Source organism: Apostichopus japonicus, chromosome 19, assembly GCF_037975245.1.
Source record: "Apostichopus japonicus isolate 1M-3 chromosome 19, ASM3797524v1, whole genome shotgun sequence".
Taxonomy (NCBI): domain Eukaryota; kingdom Metazoa; phylum Echinodermata; class Holothuroidea; order Aspidochirotida; family Stichopodidae; genus Apostichopus; species Apostichopus japonicus.
The window spans coordinates 13,184,550-13,206,561 of record NC_092579.1 but is presented as its reverse complement, the minus strand read 5'-3'; the positions used below and the strand labels follow the sequence as shown (position 1 = coordinate 13,206,561).

Here is a 22,012-nt window from a genome sequence, read left to right as displayed (position 1 = left end):
CTTGGTGTTAATGTTTGCATCACTTCTGCCTTCCACTTTTTATGCTGATCGGGTCCATCTTCTATCTTTAATTTGTATCTCTTTTCTTAATTTCTGAGACGTTCTTTCACTTCTTCTACAGATGCTGGAAAGTCTACGATAGGAGGTCACATCATGTAAGTGCTTCTTTAATTGTCTCTCTGAAATTCACTTCTCACTATTTTGTTAAGTGGTTATACTAGGAAGTTAGGAAACGTGCAATAGCATCATCATACAATGACGAATGAAATATTGCAGATTGCCGACTTCTGGTCGCATGAATGAAGCTTTCGTTTTGTAATGATATTGTGTTGTGTAAATCTATAAACAATCTGATCATAGGAAAAAGCGTGTAAATATGTAATTAGGGTCCATAAAGCCTTTATTAAGTCTTTGGGTGAATGTTAAGAATACGACATTATCATAAAGGTTAGCTTCAAATCTACATATGTGTAATAGCAAAATGCAAAATATAGCTGTTTGCTTCACTAACAACATAGCAACAAAGGTACATACTGTTAATAATACATCTTTTACAGCATTGTTTACCCTTAAGTAGGTAGATTGGTATAATATATGTCTGGTTTTCATACTAACAGTACTGTAAGTAACAGAATCATTTACAGGAATATTCTCTGTCTATCTCTGCCACATGCAAGATGTCCTAACATTCTTTTTGTCTGAAAATGATTAATTAGCTAATTAAATCCAATTACAAGGCACAAATATCTATCCTTAATTTAGGTATTTATAGGCTATGCTTTAGGTTTCACTGTGTTGTGTATAGGACGTGAGCCTTTGGTGCTGTATCAAATCACTGAGAATTATGCTGGTATTATGCCCAATGTTGTTATAAGACCAACATGTCAGGATCGGCCTAACATTTATTTACGCATCTACACAAAGGTAGATGCTGATTGCACAACTTTTGACGTTGTGGCAATGAAAAAGCCACAACAGCTGGAAAAAAAATGTTCTGCTTTTGAAAGATTTCCCTTTTCATTTACTCTGTATTGCTAAATCTCTGCCACTGTATTGTGAACTACTGGCTAATCTGTATATTTCTTGTTTTCTGTCTCATATCATCCCAGGTACCTAACGGGTCAAGTTGATAAAAGAACGTTAGAGAAATATGAAAGGGAGGCTAAGGAGAAAAACAGGGAAAGTTGGTAAGTATCTGATATTAGACAGCAGCCTTGGTGGAGAAATTATAGGAATTATCATACATTTTTGGAGCCTGAGTTTATTAGTTCACCTTCAGTGTGTAGTTTACAAATGTATGGCAAATATCAGAATGGGGTATTCTCAGCCAGTTGGGACATATTTCCTAATGCTGCTAATACCACTCTGTGCTGTGTGGGATATCATGCTTCGAAGCACTCGTTACTGACAGTATGCACAGTTCCTAACCTTTTATTGGATATAAACTTGATATTCATACTGTCAGTATGGGTGCTTTGAAGTGGGATATGAAGCACAGTATAGCCAAAAACAATTGTCCCAACTGGGTGGTGGGTATTTTCAATATTGATAGGATTTGAGGACAACCAAGATGGTGGTAATTGTACTTGTAAAATTTGTATCTTATTTGTTACTTTTAACAGGCATTCAAGTTGTCAGATGATGTAACACATCTTCACGGTGTTAGCTTTGCCTTTATGTAATTAGTACGATAAATGCCCTGCCAGCTTATGCCTGTTCTGAAAAAAAATGGAAGACATGAATAAACACATTCCTAAGCATCATGCCAAATGAAGTCACCATTGCATTTAAGTTTATATCACCCTCTGTTAACTTTAGTTCAACATTACCAGAATTTTAATTGAAACAGTCAGTGATTGGTGGGCACATAACCATTATTGACAAAAGAGTTGGCTCCCAATTTGTTAAAGCCAAAATAAGAAAAACATTTTATGATTTGACATACATGTATTTATTTAAAGTTCTCATTTATTGGTATGTTTGTAATCCCCCCCCCCCTTATAGGTATTTGTCATGGGCATTAGACACAAATCAAGAGGAGCGTGACAAGGGTAAGACAGTGGAGGTAGGACGAGCGTCCTTTGAGACGGACAAGAAACATTTTACAATGTTGGACGCCCCAGGACACAAGAGTTTTGTACCCAACATGATAGGTGGAGCAGCACAGGCAGATTTAGCTGTTTTGGTGAGTTTTTCTAGCTCTAGCTTTACTCATGGATCTTCAGAAACAAGTGGATTGGAAAACACAATTTGATAGTATTGTTGACTTGGTATCATATTAGGAGGATCATGATAGTAGATGCTTCATAAGCTTGTTATTTGCACACATGGATTTGTGTGAGTCGATTGTACATCAAGGTCTACCTGAGTTCCGTTTACATTACAGTCACAAGTGATCCGGAAACGGCTTTTACTTTGAGTTCATGATGACATTGTGAGTGCTTTACATTGTAAGATAATGGTTGCTCTCCTGTTATTAGATCTAAGTCCGGCGGCCTCCGACAATTGGGTATGAAATTTTGTCCCCTCAGTACTAACATGGAATTGTTTATAAAAGTTACTGTTTTATTGTAAACTCATTTCAGAGAAGTACTCTTTAAGCTAAGTTAATTAAGTAATTTAAGGCTTTATATTGCCAATTATTGTCCTGAAGTGATTGTGTAGTATATTTGATCACTTTTGTGACTTATGCTATATGTGTTAAAAATATCTGTTAACAAACAAATCGCTTTAATAACTTCCACCAACAGTAACCTCTCAATACCTGTCTTAACTAATACACTTAGCATGACATTACAAACACACATCAGTAATTATTTGAGATTCTGCAGCTATTGCTGCTCTAACCCTTAGGTAATGTACTACTCATATCTGCAGGTAGAGGTTAGAAACTTTTTGTCTACTTTTTTATTTTTGCTTGTGGTAGGTTATATCAGCGAGGAAAGGTGAATTTGAAACAGGCTTTGAGAGAGGAGGGCAGACCAGAGAACACACCATGTTGGCAAAAACGGCCGGAGTCAAACATCTAGTCGTCCTAGTGAACAAAATGGATGACCAAACTGTTAACTGGTCTGAAGAGAGGTAATGGATTGCCGTTTTGCCTCTCACTTTAAGCCATGTTGTGTATTCCAATATAAAGATTCACTAAGCAATGCCTGTCATGACGGCGTAAATCGTTTTCTTCAGTTTTTGACAGGTACTCTACAATCACATTATTACGATAAGGTTCTTCTTTTCCACAGGAATTACCTCTTTGGCCAAAAAGAATTAGCAAAAAGATTTTTTTTTTAAATTTTACAAACAAGCATTGTTAACCTTTCTCCGTGTGTGTAAGTCGTCAATGTGCTGTTGTCAGGCAAGATTTATCGAGGAGCTAAGTATTATTATTATTATTACCTCGTTATTTATATAGTGCATAATCCAGAAGTTCTATGCGCTTTGTACTTAACCCTGGTCATTGGTAACTTGTCACACCTACACACCAAAGTGTGCACAATTCAAACATTCTCTCCTGGGGCACCACAGTGCACCACAGCTACGTGTCTACTGGGGGACTTCCCATAGGGTGCAGCCACAAACCGGCGCACGCAACTATATTTACAAGTCACCTCGCAAGTCCCCATTTATACACCTGGGTGAAGAGAGGCAATGGAGATAAAGTGCCTTGCCCAAGGACACAACGCAATGATCTGGCCAGGGCTCGAACCTGTATTCCTTAGGTCACAAGTCCACTGCCTTAACCACTTGACCACAACGCCCTCACATGTGTCGACTAACTTGTCAAATGTTTGTCTTTCTCTACAGATTTGAAGAGTGTAAAGAAAAGCTGCTTCCTTTTATGAGGAAAGTCGGTTTCCACACCAAAAAGGATTTACATTTCATTCCCGTATCAGGCATCACAGGAGCTAACTTAAAGGTTCCATTTACAGAATGCCCTTGGTACAAGTAAGCTGGACTTATGATCATTCAATATCATTTATAGAGCTACAAAGGAAAACGTTATTTATGTCATATTTTACTTTTCTTTCCAACAGGTCCTAATCATGCATGTTTTGTTGAAGCACATCTTGGACCAACTTTGTGGGTTGGGAATCCAAGATTTCAATAATTATGCAATATGTTATAGACTTGGGGTTCCATTGTTCCATTTACTTGTATGTATTTGAAAAAATATCTTAGAGAACAGGTCAAGAATGAAACTATTGTTGTTGAAAAACTTTACTGAATTAACCCCATCCCGCCCCCCCCCTCGTCACAAGAAAAGAAACTCCCAACAACACTTAAACAGAACAGTCCAAAAGGTCTGAGTGACATGAGTAAATAGTTTAGTCACTTTCATGGATGAACTTCAGCTGTTTAGAAAGTTACTTCTCAAAGAACCGTAGATCAAAAGTCCACTGCCCTTAACCACAACGTAATGATCTGTCCAGGACTCAAACCTGAAACCTTAGATCAAAAGTCCACTGCCCTTACCATAATGTAATGATCCAGCCAGGACTCGAACCTGCAAACCTTGGATCAAAAGTCCACTGCCCTTAACCACAACATTATGATCTTATAGGACTCGAACCTGCAAACCGTAGATCAAAAGTCCACTGCCCTTACCATAATGTAATGATCCAGCCAGGACTCGAACCTGCAAACCTTGGATCAAAAGTCCACTGCCCTTAACCACAACGTAATGATCTGTCCAGGACTCGAACCTGCAAACCTTAGATCAAAAGTCCACTGCCCTTAACCACTCTCCTGCAAGGCTCTCATCTTTCTTTCTCTTTCTTTTATGACAGAGGACCTCCATTCATTCAGTTCATCGATGACCTGCCTTCATTAAGAAGAAATTCTGACGGTCCTTTAAGGATGCCTGTAATGGATAAATTCAAGGTATAAGTTAAAGGTTAATTTGTTTGTTAATGTTTTGTTTGCCTTTCTCTTTCCAAAAGAATCTTCTGGTGGCTGAAGTTGAGTAATTAGCAAAATTGCTGAAAATTTTCTACATCTTTTGGTGAAATTAACATCCTCAAGGTCATTTTGAATTGCAAAGAATTTTTTTCTTCATATTCGTTAATATTTTGTTAATGCATCTGGCAACAAGCAGAGGGAATCTGGTCATCTGGTCATTTTGGCTGTAAATGTCTTTGTTTTTCATGATAATAATTCAATAATTTATCTCAGAGGACAATACAGAGACCATTTGATAGCTAAGCAAGTCTTCCAAATGTACCAGCTTTCAAAGATAAATCACAAGAATAAGATATTATAGCCTCAGTAAAACTGGTTCCAACTGCCTGGAGTAGTTGGAGGTTTTGTTAGTCCAAATAGGTTACATTCAGTAAAGCAGAAACCATTAAGATATTAAGATAAGGGTTTTCACTTCCAATATAAGTTTTTAAAATTATTTGTCACAGGTTTTTCCATTTTATGTCCACCTACAGTGGTACCTGTCATATCTAACAGTATGCAATAGTTTTTAGTATCTGTACCATCACTTCCTTGTGAGAACGAGCTTATTCTCTATGGTGGAAACTGGAAAATCTTCCACCCTCCTGTAGAAATTGTGTAAACGTTATTTTTCGTTGATATGTGTTTGTGCATTAGATATTCGTGTGTGTTGAGTTTCTCTGTTCTCTTCCTGCAGGATATGGGTACCATTCTCCTTGGGAAGCTGGAATCTGGCAAAATAGAGAAAGGGGCTAACTTGATAATCATGCCAAACAAGGTAAAAAAACTGTTGTTCTTGCAATGAAATCTGTCTATCAGATGGCATGCTGTATGCTTACAAAAACAAAGAGAGTTACTGACAGAATTGTATTTGGAAAGTAAGCATATGATACAGCAGAATACTTCTTAAACAGTACAGATGAAATTTCACACTACAGACTAAGTTGGATTTGTTGAAACAGTAGTCCACAAACATTTAGGCTCACAGTCCAGGATCCTCCATGAGGAGTGGGTAATGATCCACCAGCCCCCCCCATCCCCCTCATCCCACGACAAGAAAAGCCCAGTGACCCACCCAAGATATTTCTGCACCCACTTTCTGTTGGGTCCCCATAGTTTACTGACCGTCGTGTTAAAGCACAAGATATTAGCCACTTGACATGGTTTGGTACTAAAAAAAAAATTCAAATCCTTGCTTTAAAGGATGGTAAGTAGGGACTCGCGATTGTTTTACAATCATGTAAACTTCATTGACAAGGATCAGAAATGTTTGCAGACTTTTTCCCCTAGTGTGTTCTGTAGCACACTGGTACAAGATATATGAAACGAAAGACTTTTACCTCTACATCTGAGATGTAATTCACTCTGAGCTTCCTAATCCTTACTATCTCTCTCTCTCTCTATACCCTACCTATACCCTACCTATATTCATCTCTCCTGCATTCTCTCTTATGCTGTAGATGCACTTGGGACCAAACTCAGACAGCTTTAATAGACATTAGAAATGTACTTAAAATGTTAATTTTGCCACCTTTCATCTCAGTGCATCTGTATTGACTTTGATTTCATATTGGTTTCATCTTTAATACCAATGAAAGTAATAAAACCAAACAGCCTTCTCTATGTGGCTTTTTTTTTGTATTTCCATAGAATGCCGTAGAAGTTCTTCAAATTTGGGTTGATGATTGTGAATCAGACACTGCGTTCACGGGAGAGAATGTGAAACTTAAAGTCCGAGGTATTGAAGAAGAGGTGAGTGGCATTTTCTGTGATTGCGACAGGTACAGACTAAATATAACAGCAAAGATGAGCAATCAAGCATTCTATATTATTGTAGTGACATTTGCAGTACAACTGCACCATCAGCTTTGATTTGATTTGATTTCTTCATCGGTTTTCCTTTTCTGCAGGATGTGCTGCCTGGTTTTGTAGTTTGCGAACCAACCAACTTGTGCCACACGTGTAAAGTATTTGATGCTCAGGTGAGTTCTTTTTGTAATTTATTCATTGATAAAAATGGGGGTAAGACATAAATAACATTTGATATATATATATATATTTCCCTTTTATTGTTTTTAATTTTTTTTTTAATTGAATTTTTTTTCCATGATTTGGTTTGTGTTTTTTTTTTTTTTTGTAAGCAGAACTGTATGTGCTATGTTTGATGTTAATGCAGTTTACAGTGCAACCTCATACATTAATGTTCAGGTGATGAAGTAGCAACTAATCATTTGTTTACTATACAAGACGCAAGGCCATATTAACCTTGTTTGGGTCTTCTGGTCCAGGCATACAACATCAGAGCCCCACCTGGCCAGGCGGCGACCAAGTCAGGCATTGTGGTTTACCTTTTGATAGAGGCATGTAGTTAATATATCTGTAATATGTGTATGCACAATGGGTGCATGGTTAAAGATCTCATTTTTACCTTTCCTTTGATCAAGAATATATTTTTCTTTAATTTTGAAAGTAAAATGAAGAGGTAACAAAAAATCCAAATAAATACCTGGTTTATTTATAGATATTTTGTGGAATTTTTCTAACAGGCCACTGTTCATGTTTTTTTTTGTCTTTCTTCCATTTTTCTTTGTCGTTCTTAGGTTTGGAGGCTCTCTGCTGCTTTGTTACTCTCATACATTCTTTCTCACTTCCTCTATCAGTTTCAGTTTAATCTGTTTGCTTTCTAAGATTTTCTTGCTGATCAAAGCTCAGTAAAGACATACTTTTGTTTGCCTCTCTCTACAGATTGTAATATTGGAGCATAAATCCATCATATGTCCCGGCTATAGTGCTGTTTTGCATATTCACAATGCAGTGGAAGAAGTTCAAATCCAGGTGAGTTTGAAAGTTTGTCCTTAGTCATCTCCATATTCTGTGATATAAGTTGTGCTCAATGCAGCAAAATCTAGTTGAAGAAAAATGATAAAAAGTATTTTTTTCTTCTTTTCTTGGCAGACATTCATTGGTCTGATAGACAAGAAAACCGGGAAAAGAAGTAAAGGACACCCTCGTTTTATCAAGCAAGATCAGATCGCCATCGCAAGATTGGAAGCGCAGGAACTCTTCTGCCTGGAATCTTTTAATGATTTCCCACAAATGGGGCGATTTACTCTGAGAGATGAAGGTTTGTCTACCAGTTTCACTTTTTTTTGGGGGGGGGGGAGGGGGGCTTAAAACCTTGCAATTACCGAGTTTATTAAAATTTTCGTAGAGTCACAACATCACTAGCTTTGGTTTACAGATATAAAGAGTAGAGCAAATAGGATTGAAAAAAGGTGTGATGACAAACTTGTCAGAAGATGTCTGTTGATATTGCATTGCTTGGGGAAGGGGGGTGGGGGAGAGGTGGGAGGGAGAAAAGTCTTAAACAGAATGAATATTTGACAATTCTAGCTAAATGCAGGGTAATATAACCAAAATCACCTTCTTTCTCCTAAGTCACTAACAAAAATAGTTATTTTTACTCTTCAAAAATTCTTGAATATCTGAATGTCACCTCATTCCTTTATCTTCATTTACCCATCCCCCCCCCCTTTACCATCTTACCCTTCGATCCCCCATTTCTTGTCGCCATGTTACTCTTTGACCTCTTTCCTCGGGCAGGTAAGACGATTGCAATCGGCAAGGTTCTGAAGCTCCTGTAAATGCCGAACAGAGATGCTGCTGCGGGGGCGGAGAGCTGGATCCAGCTACGTCTACAGAAGAGCAAGCAGTGTGCAAACCATTTAAACATGAGCAAATAACAAGGGCACTGAGGCAGTGGGATAAACATTGTGGAAGCTAATAACCTTTCCCAAGACACCACCCCCATCTGTCTCAAACAAACGTTTATCCCGATGTACCCCGGAAGGGTCGCTACTTTTCTCGATGAAGTGCCATCCCGGAAGAGTCACTTCTTCTCTTGATGAAGGTGCCATCGTGTGACTGTACAGAGAGGGGAGGGGTCCATCGATTGGTACCTGCACTTCTTCAGAATGGGAACTGACTTTGAAGTTGAAGTGAGAACTGATTTTGGTTTGCTTAGAGAAAACAGACGATGGAATGGTTACATCATTAAATATTCATCAGGATGATGAAGTTAAAATGGTGCTTAGTGTGTGTGTGCACAGAAACAGGTTTGCTTTAGGTTATTTAATGTTTATTATTTTTTCACCCCAATATTGTCGTAATGCTAAGAACTGTTCGGCGTACTTTTCGCTTTTTCGTGGAGGATTGGTTGGAACTGCCAACCTTAATGTATGATATATTTCTGAATGATAGCAGTTTGGGCTTCCGTTTGTATCACAGAGAATCCAGGGGTCTGGTTAGACTGTGGGGTTAGGAGTTGTGTCTCATGTGTGTAGGGCCAGGCTGTAGTGATTACAGGACTTGAATGTTTTTAGAAACATTTGCATTTTTCTGTTTCTTGTGGGATAGAAGTACATAGATAAATGGGTCTCTTTGTTTGTTAAGGAACAAAAAAGCTGTTGAGCACAGGACCCTTCTAGACTAATTTTGTCATTATCAACAATTTTCGCTATAACTTTTGCAAGTGGGTTCGTAGAGCCCTTCATATACTGACAGAAAGCTATAGATATAATATGGTAAGGGGCTTCATTGCCATCGTAGGTAATATGTGCTTCATCCACATAGTACATAGGATCTGATTTGATTGTGGTAAGACCAATAGATTTGTCTCCAACAATAATTGCATCGCCACAAATGTTTTCCTCTGGAGTAGACTCAGATCCTCCATGTTAAGAAAATCTCAGAAAAAAAATTACATTTGGTCAAAAATATACTGAGCTGAACAATTCTTATTTCAGAATGTGGAAGAGCAAAAATATTTGTCCAGTTAATCTGACTGACTCTGTTTATAGATTTGTATTCTAACCAAAAGTACAAAAACAAATGAAGTCACATAATTAGTTTCGTTGGGCATCTCAAGAACGTCAATGTTTCAATATAGTGTCGCATTTTCCGAGTATAAATTTAAAATATATCTTTTATCTTGTGCTTCTTTGACTTTCTTGGCTAAACTATATATATATATATATAACATTTTTTTCTGGGATACGGGTCATCTAGAGGTCGCTTGTACTTGCAGTATCTTTAGGAGGTAATTTTTTAATGGAGTATGTTGAGATCACTCCACATATTATGAGGAAAGCTGTGGCAACTCTTTGGGACTCACAAATGATCGATAGGTGGGAAGACCATCCTTTTCAAACCTGTTTTTGTTTGTTTCTAGCTATTCTTTCTTGCTTTTCTTTAGTATTTACAGCATATTTCTGGTTATGCTTTGACAATCAACGAGACAAATATTTGGTATTTTCATAGGCTCCTAGAGAAGCTAATCGTTTTTGGCTCTTGTTCATCATCAACTTAAAATTGCGGTGTTGGATATTGGTTGGACTTTATAAGATTCTTAAGGGTGACATTTCCTTACTCCCCAATTTATTTATGATACTTCTGAAAGACTGGCTATGCCTTACACAAATTTAGTTCCAGCTCCAAAACCCAGCAGGGATGAGAGAGATATCCTAAACCAGTTTAAAACTGTGCTGTTTGTGTACTTATGAGGTTTGCCCAGGTGGATTATGGGGTATTTCTTTTGTGGGGAAGATGGGATCAATGTTTTTTTTATCTCAATAATTGGTATTAAATTAATTATATTCAATAATACAGCTGCCTTGTAGTTATATTGAAAATGGTGCCCTCTCCATCTTCAGTAATTGGAAGACAAACCCAGGATTAATTCTCTATTTTTTTCAAGTCAGGTTTCTGTGCAGACTGCAAGCAGCTGTTAGTACAACTCACAATTGTTGTTTTCTGTAGAGGAATGGTAGCTAAGTGGTTGCTATGCATATTCAGTTTTGGTTCTAAATCTCAAAGAACTAACTGAATGCATTGATGTAATGTTTCCATATCATGCACAGAGGTAATATAATGTTAATACTGTGGTATATGCATTCGCAACAGTTGTTTAATTACCTCAAGAATTAGTACTTTGTAAAAACGAACATTGACACATTTAGCCTTAGCTTACATCGTTTTGTATCCAGGTCTCCCATTCTTTTCATATTTAAGTCTGAACAGAAGTCATTTAATATCAACCAGTAAATGTAGAGGCTAAATATAAGCCAAGTACGAGAAGAGAAATAGTATTGACTCGTTTATAAGATACTATTTACTAGTTACAATCGGTCTGTTTGGAGTTGCACTATGGCATTGGTTCCAAAACTTGTCCACCACAACCCCAAAACAGGTCACAAGTCAATTGTTAATGGTATTGAATGGATTTTATTTTATTCACTGGTGTAATACCAGTAGAATAATAATAATAATTTAGAATAATTATATTTAAAACAGTCCGAGTCTTGTTTTTCTGTTTTCACGAAGCAAAACATTCAGCAATACTTAGTCCTAAAGGAAACATTTTACAATTCTTATATTATGGTCAAGATCGGAACACTGACAGGGTAATTATAAATAATGAAAAAGGGCAATGAATTTTATGGCTAGGATGGGATATGAACCAGTAACCTCTGTGTTACAATTCCTGCATACTACCAACTGAGCTATCCAACCCTTAGTTGGTGGCAATCCCTATATAGCCATTTCTTTGCTTGAATATTACTTGAATTGTTAACCAAATGCAATCCCAGTAAACCAAAGTAAAATGTTTTTTTACTCTTTTTTTTGTAAAAAAAAATCTTGACTTGTTTTGATTTCATCTGACCTGGATTGAAAGCACTTCCTGTGTTGTGAAATTGAACAACACCGATACGCAGAATATATGTACATATCATATTCCAAACGTGTATCAATTTAGTGTACTTTTAATGCTTAAATAACCACATAGGATCTGGTTAACATGAAAATTAATATATATTATAACCTTTCATTGATTGTAATTACCTCAGAGGTTGTCCATGCGTATAAGTTGATTTCAACCATTCACAAAAATTTTGAAAAGAAGCAAGCCAGTGTATCATGGTCATTGACCCATGTGATTGGATTTGCTTATGATGCACAAATCTCTCTCATATTAGGTCACGATGTTAGTCGAGTTTGTTTCTCTGTGAATATGTTACTATGGTAACAGAATTCTATATATAAACACACTTGTTAAAATCTAAGGATAGTCATAAAGTAATTATAAAAGAATCTAAATGAAGAAGTGAAGGAAATCATTTTGTGGTAGGTTATGAAAACCAGTATCAAGCCTCATCAATAATTATAAAGGCTTGATTGAAAGTGAAACATTATACTTGGTTGTAGGATATGAATAATCATAATGGGGTCGTAAGGTGTAGTATTTATTTTGTCAAAAGTTTACGAGTCCTAAGAGTCAGTTTTTAGACCTTCTTGGCTGTCCGAGAAATATACAGTGTGTATCGTCATGTATTCGCTCTATATTGAAATAGAATTATTACAAAGTATCGATGGCAAACTTCTTTCAGACCTTGTCACAAGATTATGAATTTCAAATAATTTTTTTTCTTTTCCTTTTTTTATTGAAGATAAAAAGAGTAATTTTTTCAGGATTTTACTTCCTGTTGAGTATTAAACAATACATCTTAGCTTAGTGTATTTTGTTCAGAAATGAATGAAAGGTCGGGGAGACATGTTGTTGGAGAGGGGGTGGGGGAGGGGGGTTGAGATACAGGAGATTAATTGCATACCTGTTGGGAAGGATATGATAGAAGACATTCTGTTGACACTCTTTGCTGTTTGCTTGAATGTTGAGAAGGTTTGTTACATTCTGACTTTCGTTAGCCCTCAGGGTGGGATATTTATGTCAGCTTCAAGTGAGAGAGACTTTTGTTATCTCTTTGGAAGTTTTGAACTGTATGGAGATGTTGTTACGGTATTTTGGGAACATATAATAGAATCTTTTACAGTGTATCTATTTGTACAAGAATAAATGTGCAAAATTTCAACTATTATTTAAATTTTGGATTTCTTTTTTTTTTAATTTCTTTTTTTGCAAGGAATGAAGAAAAGTAATAATGTTCATTCTTTGAGATATTTTACAAACTTTTATGATGATCTGAGTTTCCTCTGCCAAACTCTGAAATTCAGAGTCCTGAATAAAAAGTAAAATACTTTCACCTGCAGTGTGAACAATAAGAATGGTTTCTTTCCACAGGACCTCGAGCTGAAATTTGGGGAAGATCTTCATCAATTTTCTTATGTCCATTTTCTTTTCTTTTTTATTCATCAGTTGCTAAAGTCGTTAGTGTAAAACATGGCAAAAGAGAAAGCAAAGTTGTGGAATAATTGATTAAGTTGGGATAATACATTTATGTGATTATCTTACAATTATTATGTCATTGTCTTTTCTGTCTTTTGGAGCAAACTTAATTTTGCCTGAGAAATGGAAGTTGCCCACACATCTACTTATGTATGACACAGTATGCAGGGTTAGGGAGCACAGGAAGTGACCATACACAACCAGTAAACATGTTCCTTAGTCACATATTTTTATAATATTTTATATATAATATTTCTCCTGAATTAGCTAAGGATAGAAATTGTCTCCTCCCAGAGAAAGGATCCAAAAGCATAATATATAACGGTCGTGGCGAGACGAAAATAAGGAGGAGTATGCAGAAGTCAGAGTCACCGCAATTTATTCGATTCGCAGACGCACAGACTCCATGGCTCTGTTATACTATCGAAATACAAAAATAGAAAACTTACAGTGCATAATACAAAAATATATCATTTTATAGTTTGTTTTATACACAAATGAAACTAGACAAATTTCACTATTGCACAAACGTCAACCAACAAACACACGAAGAAAGCCTTTAACTTATTATATTATAAGCACCAACATACCTCCTTTAGCCCTTTAACATCAAGAACATCAGAAAACCACTTCAACTGGTCCCCATTATACAAACAGCAATACTTTCTAACCATTTCACAAGATACAAGTCATTTCAGATGGCTAAATATCTGGCATGTAAAATATACTACACAACCAACGCCAGTAGTCCTTTTCTCATGTGCGCCAAATATATATGTATATATACCAAATGGACACTGAAAAGGACTAATTACGTAACACAAAATCATGAGGGCTCAACAAGCCAATCACGCAAGGAATCGTTCAAACGTGGTCGAATAAATAAGCATCTAAATCTGAACAATTTGAAGTATGGCCAAACAAAGTTACACCAAATATTACATAACAGACAACACTACGGAAACTCACAAAATACATTTCACTACAGTAACGTTTATATTTCCTTAGAAGTTAAGTGAATAGGTAAAATGCCAATGAATTGAAATAACCTCTTCACCATATGACTGCTTAACTTTGAATCACTGAATACACCAGAATACACTTGTTATTCATTGTGCTCCAATAAGGCAGACAACCTCCATGCACTTCACCTTAGCGACGCAGGATAACAAATTATTAGTTTGCTAATAATTTACAGAAATTATTAGTTTGCTTTATGATGCAGCATTTTGGAAAGTGTTACCAGCATGACTGTCTGTCTTGCAACAGGAAGAATGACAACTCTGAAAATGATTACCACGTAATCATAATGAAACCTATTGTAGGCTAACAGCGATTTATGTAAGAGTTCACTCTCTATCATTAAAACTACCTGAGATGTATACAGTGTCTATTTCATCTCAAACTTCCTTTCATCTTAACCAATAAAGATGCTAGAATTCTGATGAATCTTTCCTGTAAAGATAGAAAATTGTATAAAGAAATGTTTAATCAAAGCATTTTCATAAATACATAAATACACACATACACACACACATACGTACGTACGTACATACAAAATGTAAATTTGTTAACACAAGATGGCTACTGGTGGAACATATCTAATTATGAAGCAGATACAAAAAGAATATGTACTTGAAAGTACCAAACAGCCAGATTGAGACCAAAGGTGAGAAAGAAAAGAAAATTTTCTGTTACTTTCTACTTAATATAAAGTCACAGGCCTAACAAGGCCAGATAACATGCCAACCATACAGAGGGATCCTTTTCAAAGGAGACTAAAAATGTTTACAAAAGCACCATGTATCATGTGAGGTGTAGTAGACAAACTAATTGCTAAAAGGAACAAAATGATGATAGAAAAATGACAGGCTATAATGAAATTTAAAATTGAACAATTTATAATTTCCCACAGACTATTAAAGAAACAAAGGACTTGATGACTGAATGGCAACTAAGCTGTAAACTTTTGTAAAGTATGAGTCTTTGTAGAAGATATAAAGCAGTTTATTGTCATTTGCATCACCTTTTAATAATTGTTGCAAAAAAATCCATTAAAAATGATCCACAAACAGCTTCCTGGGGTACAGTTTCATAGGGAACTGACCAGCCACAAAATGAAACAATGACTGATGCTAATGACAAAAAAACAGGTTTTTTTTTTAATTTATTGGACCAAATTCCTCTATTTGCCAACCTTCTTGTCTAGTTATCTAACTTTTATGCCTTTCAGAGGTCAAATTAATTCTGTTCATGAGAATTAATGAAATGAATCTCTGTCATAGGGATATCTTACTTGGTATCAACAGCTGGTACGTTGGTGATCTTTGTCGGGGCGATCAAAGTATGCTCTTGATGAACATATTACTTCAGGTGGTTTCGGACTTCTCCAGCTATTATGCAATCTCTGTGCATTGTTATGATATGTGTCACCAGGAATGCTAGTTCCCTGGATGAACCTCTTCACTTTCAATCCTTACATGAGAGAAGGTTATTTGCCATAGCTCCTGTGGAAATGCAAAACAGATGATTATACAGTAGCTCCAAGTGGAATGCCTAATGGCATTACATATGGCAGCCCAGTGCCAACTCTCCCAGTTTTCCTGGGAGTAGGCTCCCAGCCTTTGAGGCAAGGTCTAACTAGTTATGTGTTAATCTCCAGGCAAACTTTGATTTTATTATGTTTTTCTTTCAATTAATTCTTTATATACATTGCAAAAACCTGTACCAGGGTTCCTTTTCAGTGAGCTTTAAGAGCAGGCGATGGGCAGGACATTTATTCCTAGAAACGAACCAGCCATTAAGAAAAGAAATTTGTGGCAAAAACCTTGATTTCAATATTTTTCAACCAGCATGACAGCTTACCAGTTGCTTAGTTCTTGTGTAATTGAAACGTTTTGGAAATGATGTTTTCATCTGTCGGCAGTCGAAACCTTCCGTCTTCTTCAAGACCTCTACCCATTGAAGGAAATGATCGTGAGCAGGGGAGGATACATCCAGATCATCCAAACTGAAGTTGATCCTAAACGAGGAGGAAGAGGTGGCAGGAGAGACGTTTTTCTTGAATATCAGAATCAGAAAGGATTAGACTTTTAGAAATACTTGACAGAGCTGTGAGCAGAGAACAATGTTAGTATTAACCCTGTTGTGAAGTGTGGTAAAATACTTGATGAATCTGTGTTAAAGCATATGAGGATTAGATTACCAGTATAATCATTTTTAAGGAGGCATGGTATAAATGACATCATTAAAAACATATGGTCAAAGGTCATTTGAGAATGGAATCCATACAGTTAACCCTGTTAATGTAAACCCAAAGCCCTAACGACCTTTGGAAAATTCCGCAACACTACTGTTATGACATAACATGACATGTAAATACCTACAGAATGTTATCGTCAATGGTATTTATCACTTGAATGGATTTACAGCTATTCCTGAAAATGTTTATTTTGGAAACAAAAACCCTAATGACCTTTGTAAAATTCCATAAATCTACTGTTGTGATATAAATAACTGCAAGTACCAACAGAATGTTATCGTTATTGGTATAACTTGGATCAAATTTTTCATGATACATTTCAGAATTTAGCAGAGTTTTTTTGTGAATTATATTAGTCTCAACTTCTCTTTCTTTCTGAACATGTACACAAAACAAAAGTCTTGAAATGGCCAAGAGTCGGTTCATGAATGCTAACTATCGTTTGATCAGAGGTGACCTTGGTCACAAATGACAAGTGCTAGAAATCAGTAGTATATTTTGCATGAAAAAATAAAGATCATTAAATCATTAATTTCGAATTCATAACATTCCTACTTTTGATTAATGTAAATTTTGTATATATATCTATATATATATATATATATATATATATATAGATACTTATAGATTTGACACATCTGTCTTGACCATGGAATAGTTACATGTAGCAACACTGCTTTTTTGAACTTTGCAGAATCAGTTTGTGTTTGATACCTAGTTAACAGTTAGACCGTCTGTACAAAACATACCTACAGTAGCAATCCACAAAACAAGACTGCTTACGATGAAACTAAGGACACCATCCAAGCTTTTTGTTATCTCAAAATGGTGCAATTACCTCTTGATTCTTCTTGATTCTATCAACTTTATTGCCCCAACTAATGAGACAATATTAAACAGAGATTTAAACACAACCAAATTGTCCTATTTACAGTACATCATTGAGACTTATAACTATCAGACTATTAAATGAGTTGCATTGAAATAACAGAGATTCTAGCATAGACAAGTCTTTCGTTTCATCTCAAAATACTGTTTTTACTAAATAATCTGAGTGTGATAGCCAGTTAAATATGAAAAAGGTATTCCTGACCTCTTCTCTAGAGCAATAAATGCTCTTTGAATGTGGTTCTCTTTCATTAATTTCTGAAGAATCCTGAAAAATGCATCGGTCAAGTTGTCATCATATATCACTGCAGACGATGGGGGAAAGAAAGAAAAAAGACAAAAAATTGTTGATCAAACAATAATGCAATAATCCATCTTCCACAAGGGCATCATGGTAGGGAGATGATATCAAGTGGGATGGAGGAACAACAGGGCTTTCTCTTCTGGGGTTTTTTTTTCTTCACTGGATGGATGTTTCAATAATTAATACCTGCTTCCACTTTCCCTGTTCCATTACTCTTTCCAGAGGACAAAAACTGTTATTTATTAATTTCCTTTTTTTCTGTTTCCAATTGAGCCTGGCAACTACTCACTAATTTACCCATTTGCTTTGTGGATATCTTAATCATTTAAGTCCTGTTGAAAATATAAAACTTGTGCTATTTCCTTTTGATAAGAACATGTAAGCTAGCATGTTAGAAACTAATTCTGCTAGAAGATTCCTATTTGAATGTTTCTATCCTAGTTTGATCCCCTTCCCATCCCCCCCCCCCTCCCTCCGCCAAACCTTGCAAGTAAACGTCTTGGTTTTGGTACTTACCATCAGCAGCAACTATAAACTTAACTTGCTGCATTAACTCTTTGTCATTCTGTCTCCAGTGAAATGCATTCTGGGTGTCTTCATTGAGGCTGTCATGAGTCCAGTCCAACTCTCTCACCAGAACCTTTGATTCAGCTTCGGGTGTCATCTTCCCGTCTCTCGAGGTCAGGTGAGTATTGCTGGAGATGTTCTTCTGACACTGAATTAAGACATCGATCCCAGTATCTAAAGTGAGGGAAACCAATCAAAGGAAATGCATGGAATATCCAAAAGTTGATATTGAAGGTGGTTCCTAAATTGAACATAAATAGCAATATGACTTGTAAGATGAGAATGGTGCAAGAACTGTTCTGACTGGCAATTTGCCTTCCTGTGTTCAAATTGGAAATCTAGATGGTTCAATATCACTGTCACAAAAGTTTAACATTGCATTTATTACAAATGTCTGAAAAGACAGCTAAACACATGCCTCAAATCAAAAGTTTAATAATTATACACCGATGAGTTGAACTTTGATGTCTAGTATGGCAAAGATACAATGTAACTATATAGTTACTCCGATACTTTAGACGTATACCTACCAGTGCAGAAAATACCAGCAACGTTTGTGGATGCGAGTAAGATAGAAGTTATTCCAGTTCCGCTCCCTAACTCTAAGATATGCTGATCAGTAAAGAGGGAAGAATTTGCCATAATGAAGTCACATAGCAGAAAGGAGGCCATCCAAACCTGTAGAAGGTCAATAGATGATTAAAAATATCATAAAGCTTTCTAAAATTGTCACTGCCTACTCCTGGTTCCTCTCTCATTCAAACCTGAGACAACTAAAAAGGCTAATGGGAGTGGAAGGGGTGGGAAGGGGGGAGGGGGGAATGGTAGTCACTAAATCTAGACCAAAAGCAACACAGCTTATGTCTACATTACTGTCTATGATCTCATTTTGCTCATAATTTAAACATTCAACAGCAGATGTTGACTGACCCGACAGGCTTCGATTCGCACGATATTTTATGCAAAGCATTCCAAGTGCAAACATGCATATGCAGTTTCCCAATTGATGTATCACATGATACTAGCTGTATATTGTAATGAGGGATTAAAAATAAAACAAATAATGCAAAAAGTAAACGTTTACCTGTAAACCAACTCTGCTTACTTCAGTTGACATCATATGTTCTGTTATACATAAAAGAGCAATACAGGAGATCTTACTATTAGAGAAAATTTTAGAAAAGTTGAAAAGATTCCAAAATGACACCTGTAGATGACACCAAATAGTCATAACAGGATCCCTATGTGGGAAGACAAACGATGTAGCCTGCTTTTAATTCAATGTAATCAAAATTTTCCAAATTTCTACAATTCTGAGATTTGCTATCGTATAGTTCCAGCAGTAATATGCAATATTTAATACTGTACACTGGCCCAAAACTCTGGAAGTCTCTCTTTTTTTTCATTAATTGTCATAATTCTTATGCTCTTTCAAGAAAAAACAGTACTTACTTAATAACCATCAATAAATCACAGAATGGTTTCTTGTTGTTTCCTCCGTTTTTGTGATTGCTAAATTGTGTTGTTTGGCTTTTTCTTCTGTTATTCGTATAACCATATGCTTATGCATACCTACAAGCTTAGCTGAGTTTCTTTTGAGTTCTTTCCAAGTCAAACTCTGTATCATACATAACAAATATTGTCATATTTCTAAATAAACAGAGGTCAAGGGTGATAGCAAAGATCAATATCTGGTGCAGTGGTAAATTGATATGATTGCTTGAAAACAATGGTACTGTACCTATTGTAATCACTTCTGTCATCGTCTTCTCCTGTCTCCTGATAACAATAAGATCTCCATCCTCATCAAATCGATCTTTGTCCGGTCCAGATTTCTCTTCTTTATCTTCTGTCGTTCCATCCAAAATGATTGAAAATTGGAACCTTGATAAAACTGGAAACAGATCAAAATTATGTTTGAAATGTCTTGACAAGTTCTTCTACAACTATTTATGAGGGACGGAGGGGTGAGTAAACTTCATCGGTGATATCTGCCAATTTTCACCAGAGCTTAAATGACACTGTACTTCCAACCTCCATAGCAAGGTTTCTAAGTATTGTCAAACTTGTTTGAACACCTCCAGAATACATAAGATATAATGACTAATTAATATGCTCTTATAAGACTGGAACCACCATATAGGTTTGATACCATAGAAAATGAAACAAATAGGCTAAAATATATCACAAATACTGCAAGTCAGTTGATTTCTACTCAAATTACTACTATCACACATCAAAATGATGCATAACTAGACACATATTTCCCCCAGATTAAACAATCCAGTTAAAAAGCTGTTGTATATAAATATTTATATTTTGTTTATAGCAGCATGAACAATGAAAGTCTTTTATGTAATGACAGAAGAAAATATTGTGAAGTTTCATTGAAGAGTTATTTAATTATTCACTGGACATCATTTTTTTGTTAACTGCAAACAAAATTCCAATTATATCTATCACCAACATCTAATGCTGTTCAAGATACATCTAGAAGTGGAAAAATACTTTCTTTGCAAAAGGTTAAAGCATAGAAAAGAAAATGAACCTGATTTAAGTCCCAGCTTATCTTCCAGCAAACATTTCAAACTTTCTGCTCATGCAAGCAATACTCTTTACAATCACTATAGACTAGAGAGCAAATTTATACAACTAAGTTGGCCTGTTTGTTATTTTATGTAGTATCTGCAATTTTGAATTAACCTGTTTTGGTTTCAGATGATTGTCTGGCTGGCTGAAAAACTTCTCTGTGAACATCAGACAAAACTAATTCCCCAGGTAAAGCACACATTCCACCTTCAAGTGTGATAAGGAAAACCCTCTCAGAGCATGGGCAGGGTAGTGTTTTTCCAAAAGAATGCCACTTTTAGACCTAGGATAAAAAAGAAAAGTGAGAAGAAAGTGAAATTTGTGATTGAGTTGTAACTGTTTTATATGATAGTCTGGGGAAAAACACATTCTCCTTTAATGTGCTTGTAAAATTTACACTACAGACCAAGATCTGCTTTAAGTTACTTTCATGAGGTCCATGCTAGTAACTAGTGTTTTGTAAATAAAAACTATAACTCACATCAAGAACTATGGTTCAACTCCTATTTTGCAGAGGCACTGTATCTAATTTTATGATCATGAGCTATTTGTGTCCGTATCGACGACAGTTCAGTGATGAAACTCCCAGTCAAGGTTTCTTAAATACTGTCTTATCACCTTTCAGCTAATTACAGAACTGATTGGAGATCTCACCATAAATTGCATGGTTGCATGTACAATTCAGAGATAAATAACCTGAGGATTAGATCTGATCAAGCAATCTTGGTAGTCATATAAGGATTGTAACAAAGTGCAAATCAATGGTCATAGAGTAAGTACTGATGGTCGTACATCCATGCTCTCTCCCCTTCTCTTCTGCCCCACCTTATCCCGCTTCACATCGCTAGTAGGCCTAACCTCCTATACCATCGGGCGGGGGAACATTGGGATGTCTCCGATTTATTGTCTCGTGCTTTCATAAACTTAAGTTACTGTCTTGTCTAAATAAACGTATCGACTAGGGGCCACGAAAGTATAGCGTAACTGTTACTTGTTGTGTTAGGCTACGTAAAACAGTCTACCACCAGTACTTGGGTACCTGGGACTGAGACTAATTATGAATGAACAAATTGCGACTTTTCGTTGAATTTCACGTGTCAGAGATCATGGAGACTATTTACCTTGGCAAGTGTGTTTTAGATATTCAGGATCCTAGTACTCACCAGATACTATGCAACTCCAGCCACAGTGGTACCTTGCTAATGTTGGGCCGACCAACAAATAG

The 22,012-nt window shown here is 36.2% G+C and overlaps 2 protein-coding genes across 3 annotated transcripts in view; one reads left to right on the top strand and one right to left on the bottom strand.

Moving 5' to 3' along the window:
* The window catches only part of LOC139959495 (eukaryotic peptide chain release factor GTP-binding subunit ERF3A-like), a 20,040-nt gene extending 6,795 nt beyond the window's left edge, over positions 1–13,245 (top strand). Inside the window, exons 5-16 of the mRNA XM_071957151.1 lie at positions 122–155; positions 1,110–1,187; positions 2,005–2,185; positions 2,927–3,081; positions 3,805–3,945; positions 4,788–4,881; positions 5,636–5,716; positions 6,589–6,690; positions 6,849–6,920; positions 7,684–7,773; positions 7,894–8,062; positions 8,542–13,245. Coding sequence (XP_071813252.1) covers positions 122–155; positions 1,110–1,187; positions 2,005–2,185; positions 2,927–3,081; positions 3,805–3,945; positions 4,788–4,881; positions 5,636–5,716; positions 6,589–6,690; positions 6,849–6,920; positions 7,684–7,773; positions 7,894–8,062; positions 8,542–8,582 — 1,238 coding nt within the window. The 3' untranslated portion in view covers positions 8,583–13,245. The remainder of the gene's footprint in view (positions 1–121; positions 156–1,109; positions 1,188–2,004; positions 2,186–2,926; positions 3,082–3,804; positions 3,946–4,787; positions 4,882–5,635; positions 5,717–6,588; positions 6,691–6,848; positions 6,921–7,683; positions 7,774–7,893; positions 8,063–8,541) is intronic.
* On the bottom strand, positions 11,625–22,012 carry LOC139959496 (methyltransferase-like protein 22). Of its 2 annotated transcripts, none has more exons than XM_071957154.1 (10): positions 21,951–22,012; positions 20,902–21,070; positions 19,940–20,092; positions 19,283–19,323; positions 18,729–18,810; positions 18,148–18,372; positions 17,533–17,632; positions 16,043–16,199; positions 15,474–15,684; positions 11,625–14,632 (listed from the first exon to the last, which is right to left on the bottom strand). In XM_071957154.1, exons 2-9 carry the CDS (start codon positions 20,987–20,989, stop codon positions 15,619–15,621), a joined length of 912 nt encoding a protein of 303 aa, XP_071813255.1. In that variant the 5' UTR covers positions 20,990–21,070; positions 21,951–22,012; the 3' UTR covers positions 11,625–14,632; positions 15,474–15,618. The 2 variants fall into 2 exon arrangements, with proteins under 2 accessions (XP_071813255.1, XP_071813254.1); XM_071957153.1 differs by having other exon boundaries at positions 18,729–18,876; positions 21,951–22,010.

What these genes read in the sequence shown, in the direction of transcription:
- LOC139959496 (XM_071957153.1), bottom strand. Translation starts at nt 20,989, where the DNA reads ATGTGTGCTTTACCTGGGGAATTAGTTTTGTCTGATGTTCACAGAGAA. An exon ending in ATCATCTGAAACCAAAACAG is followed by an intron (nt 20,093 to 20,901) that starts GTTAATTCAAAA and finishes ATCTGTTTCCAG; the next exon opens with TTTTATCAAGGTTCCAATTT. An exon ending in TAAGCAGAGTTGGTTTACAG is followed by an intron (nt 18,877 to 19,282) that starts GTAAACGTTTAC and finishes GACCTTCTACAG; the next exon opens with GTTTGGATGGCCTCCTTTCT.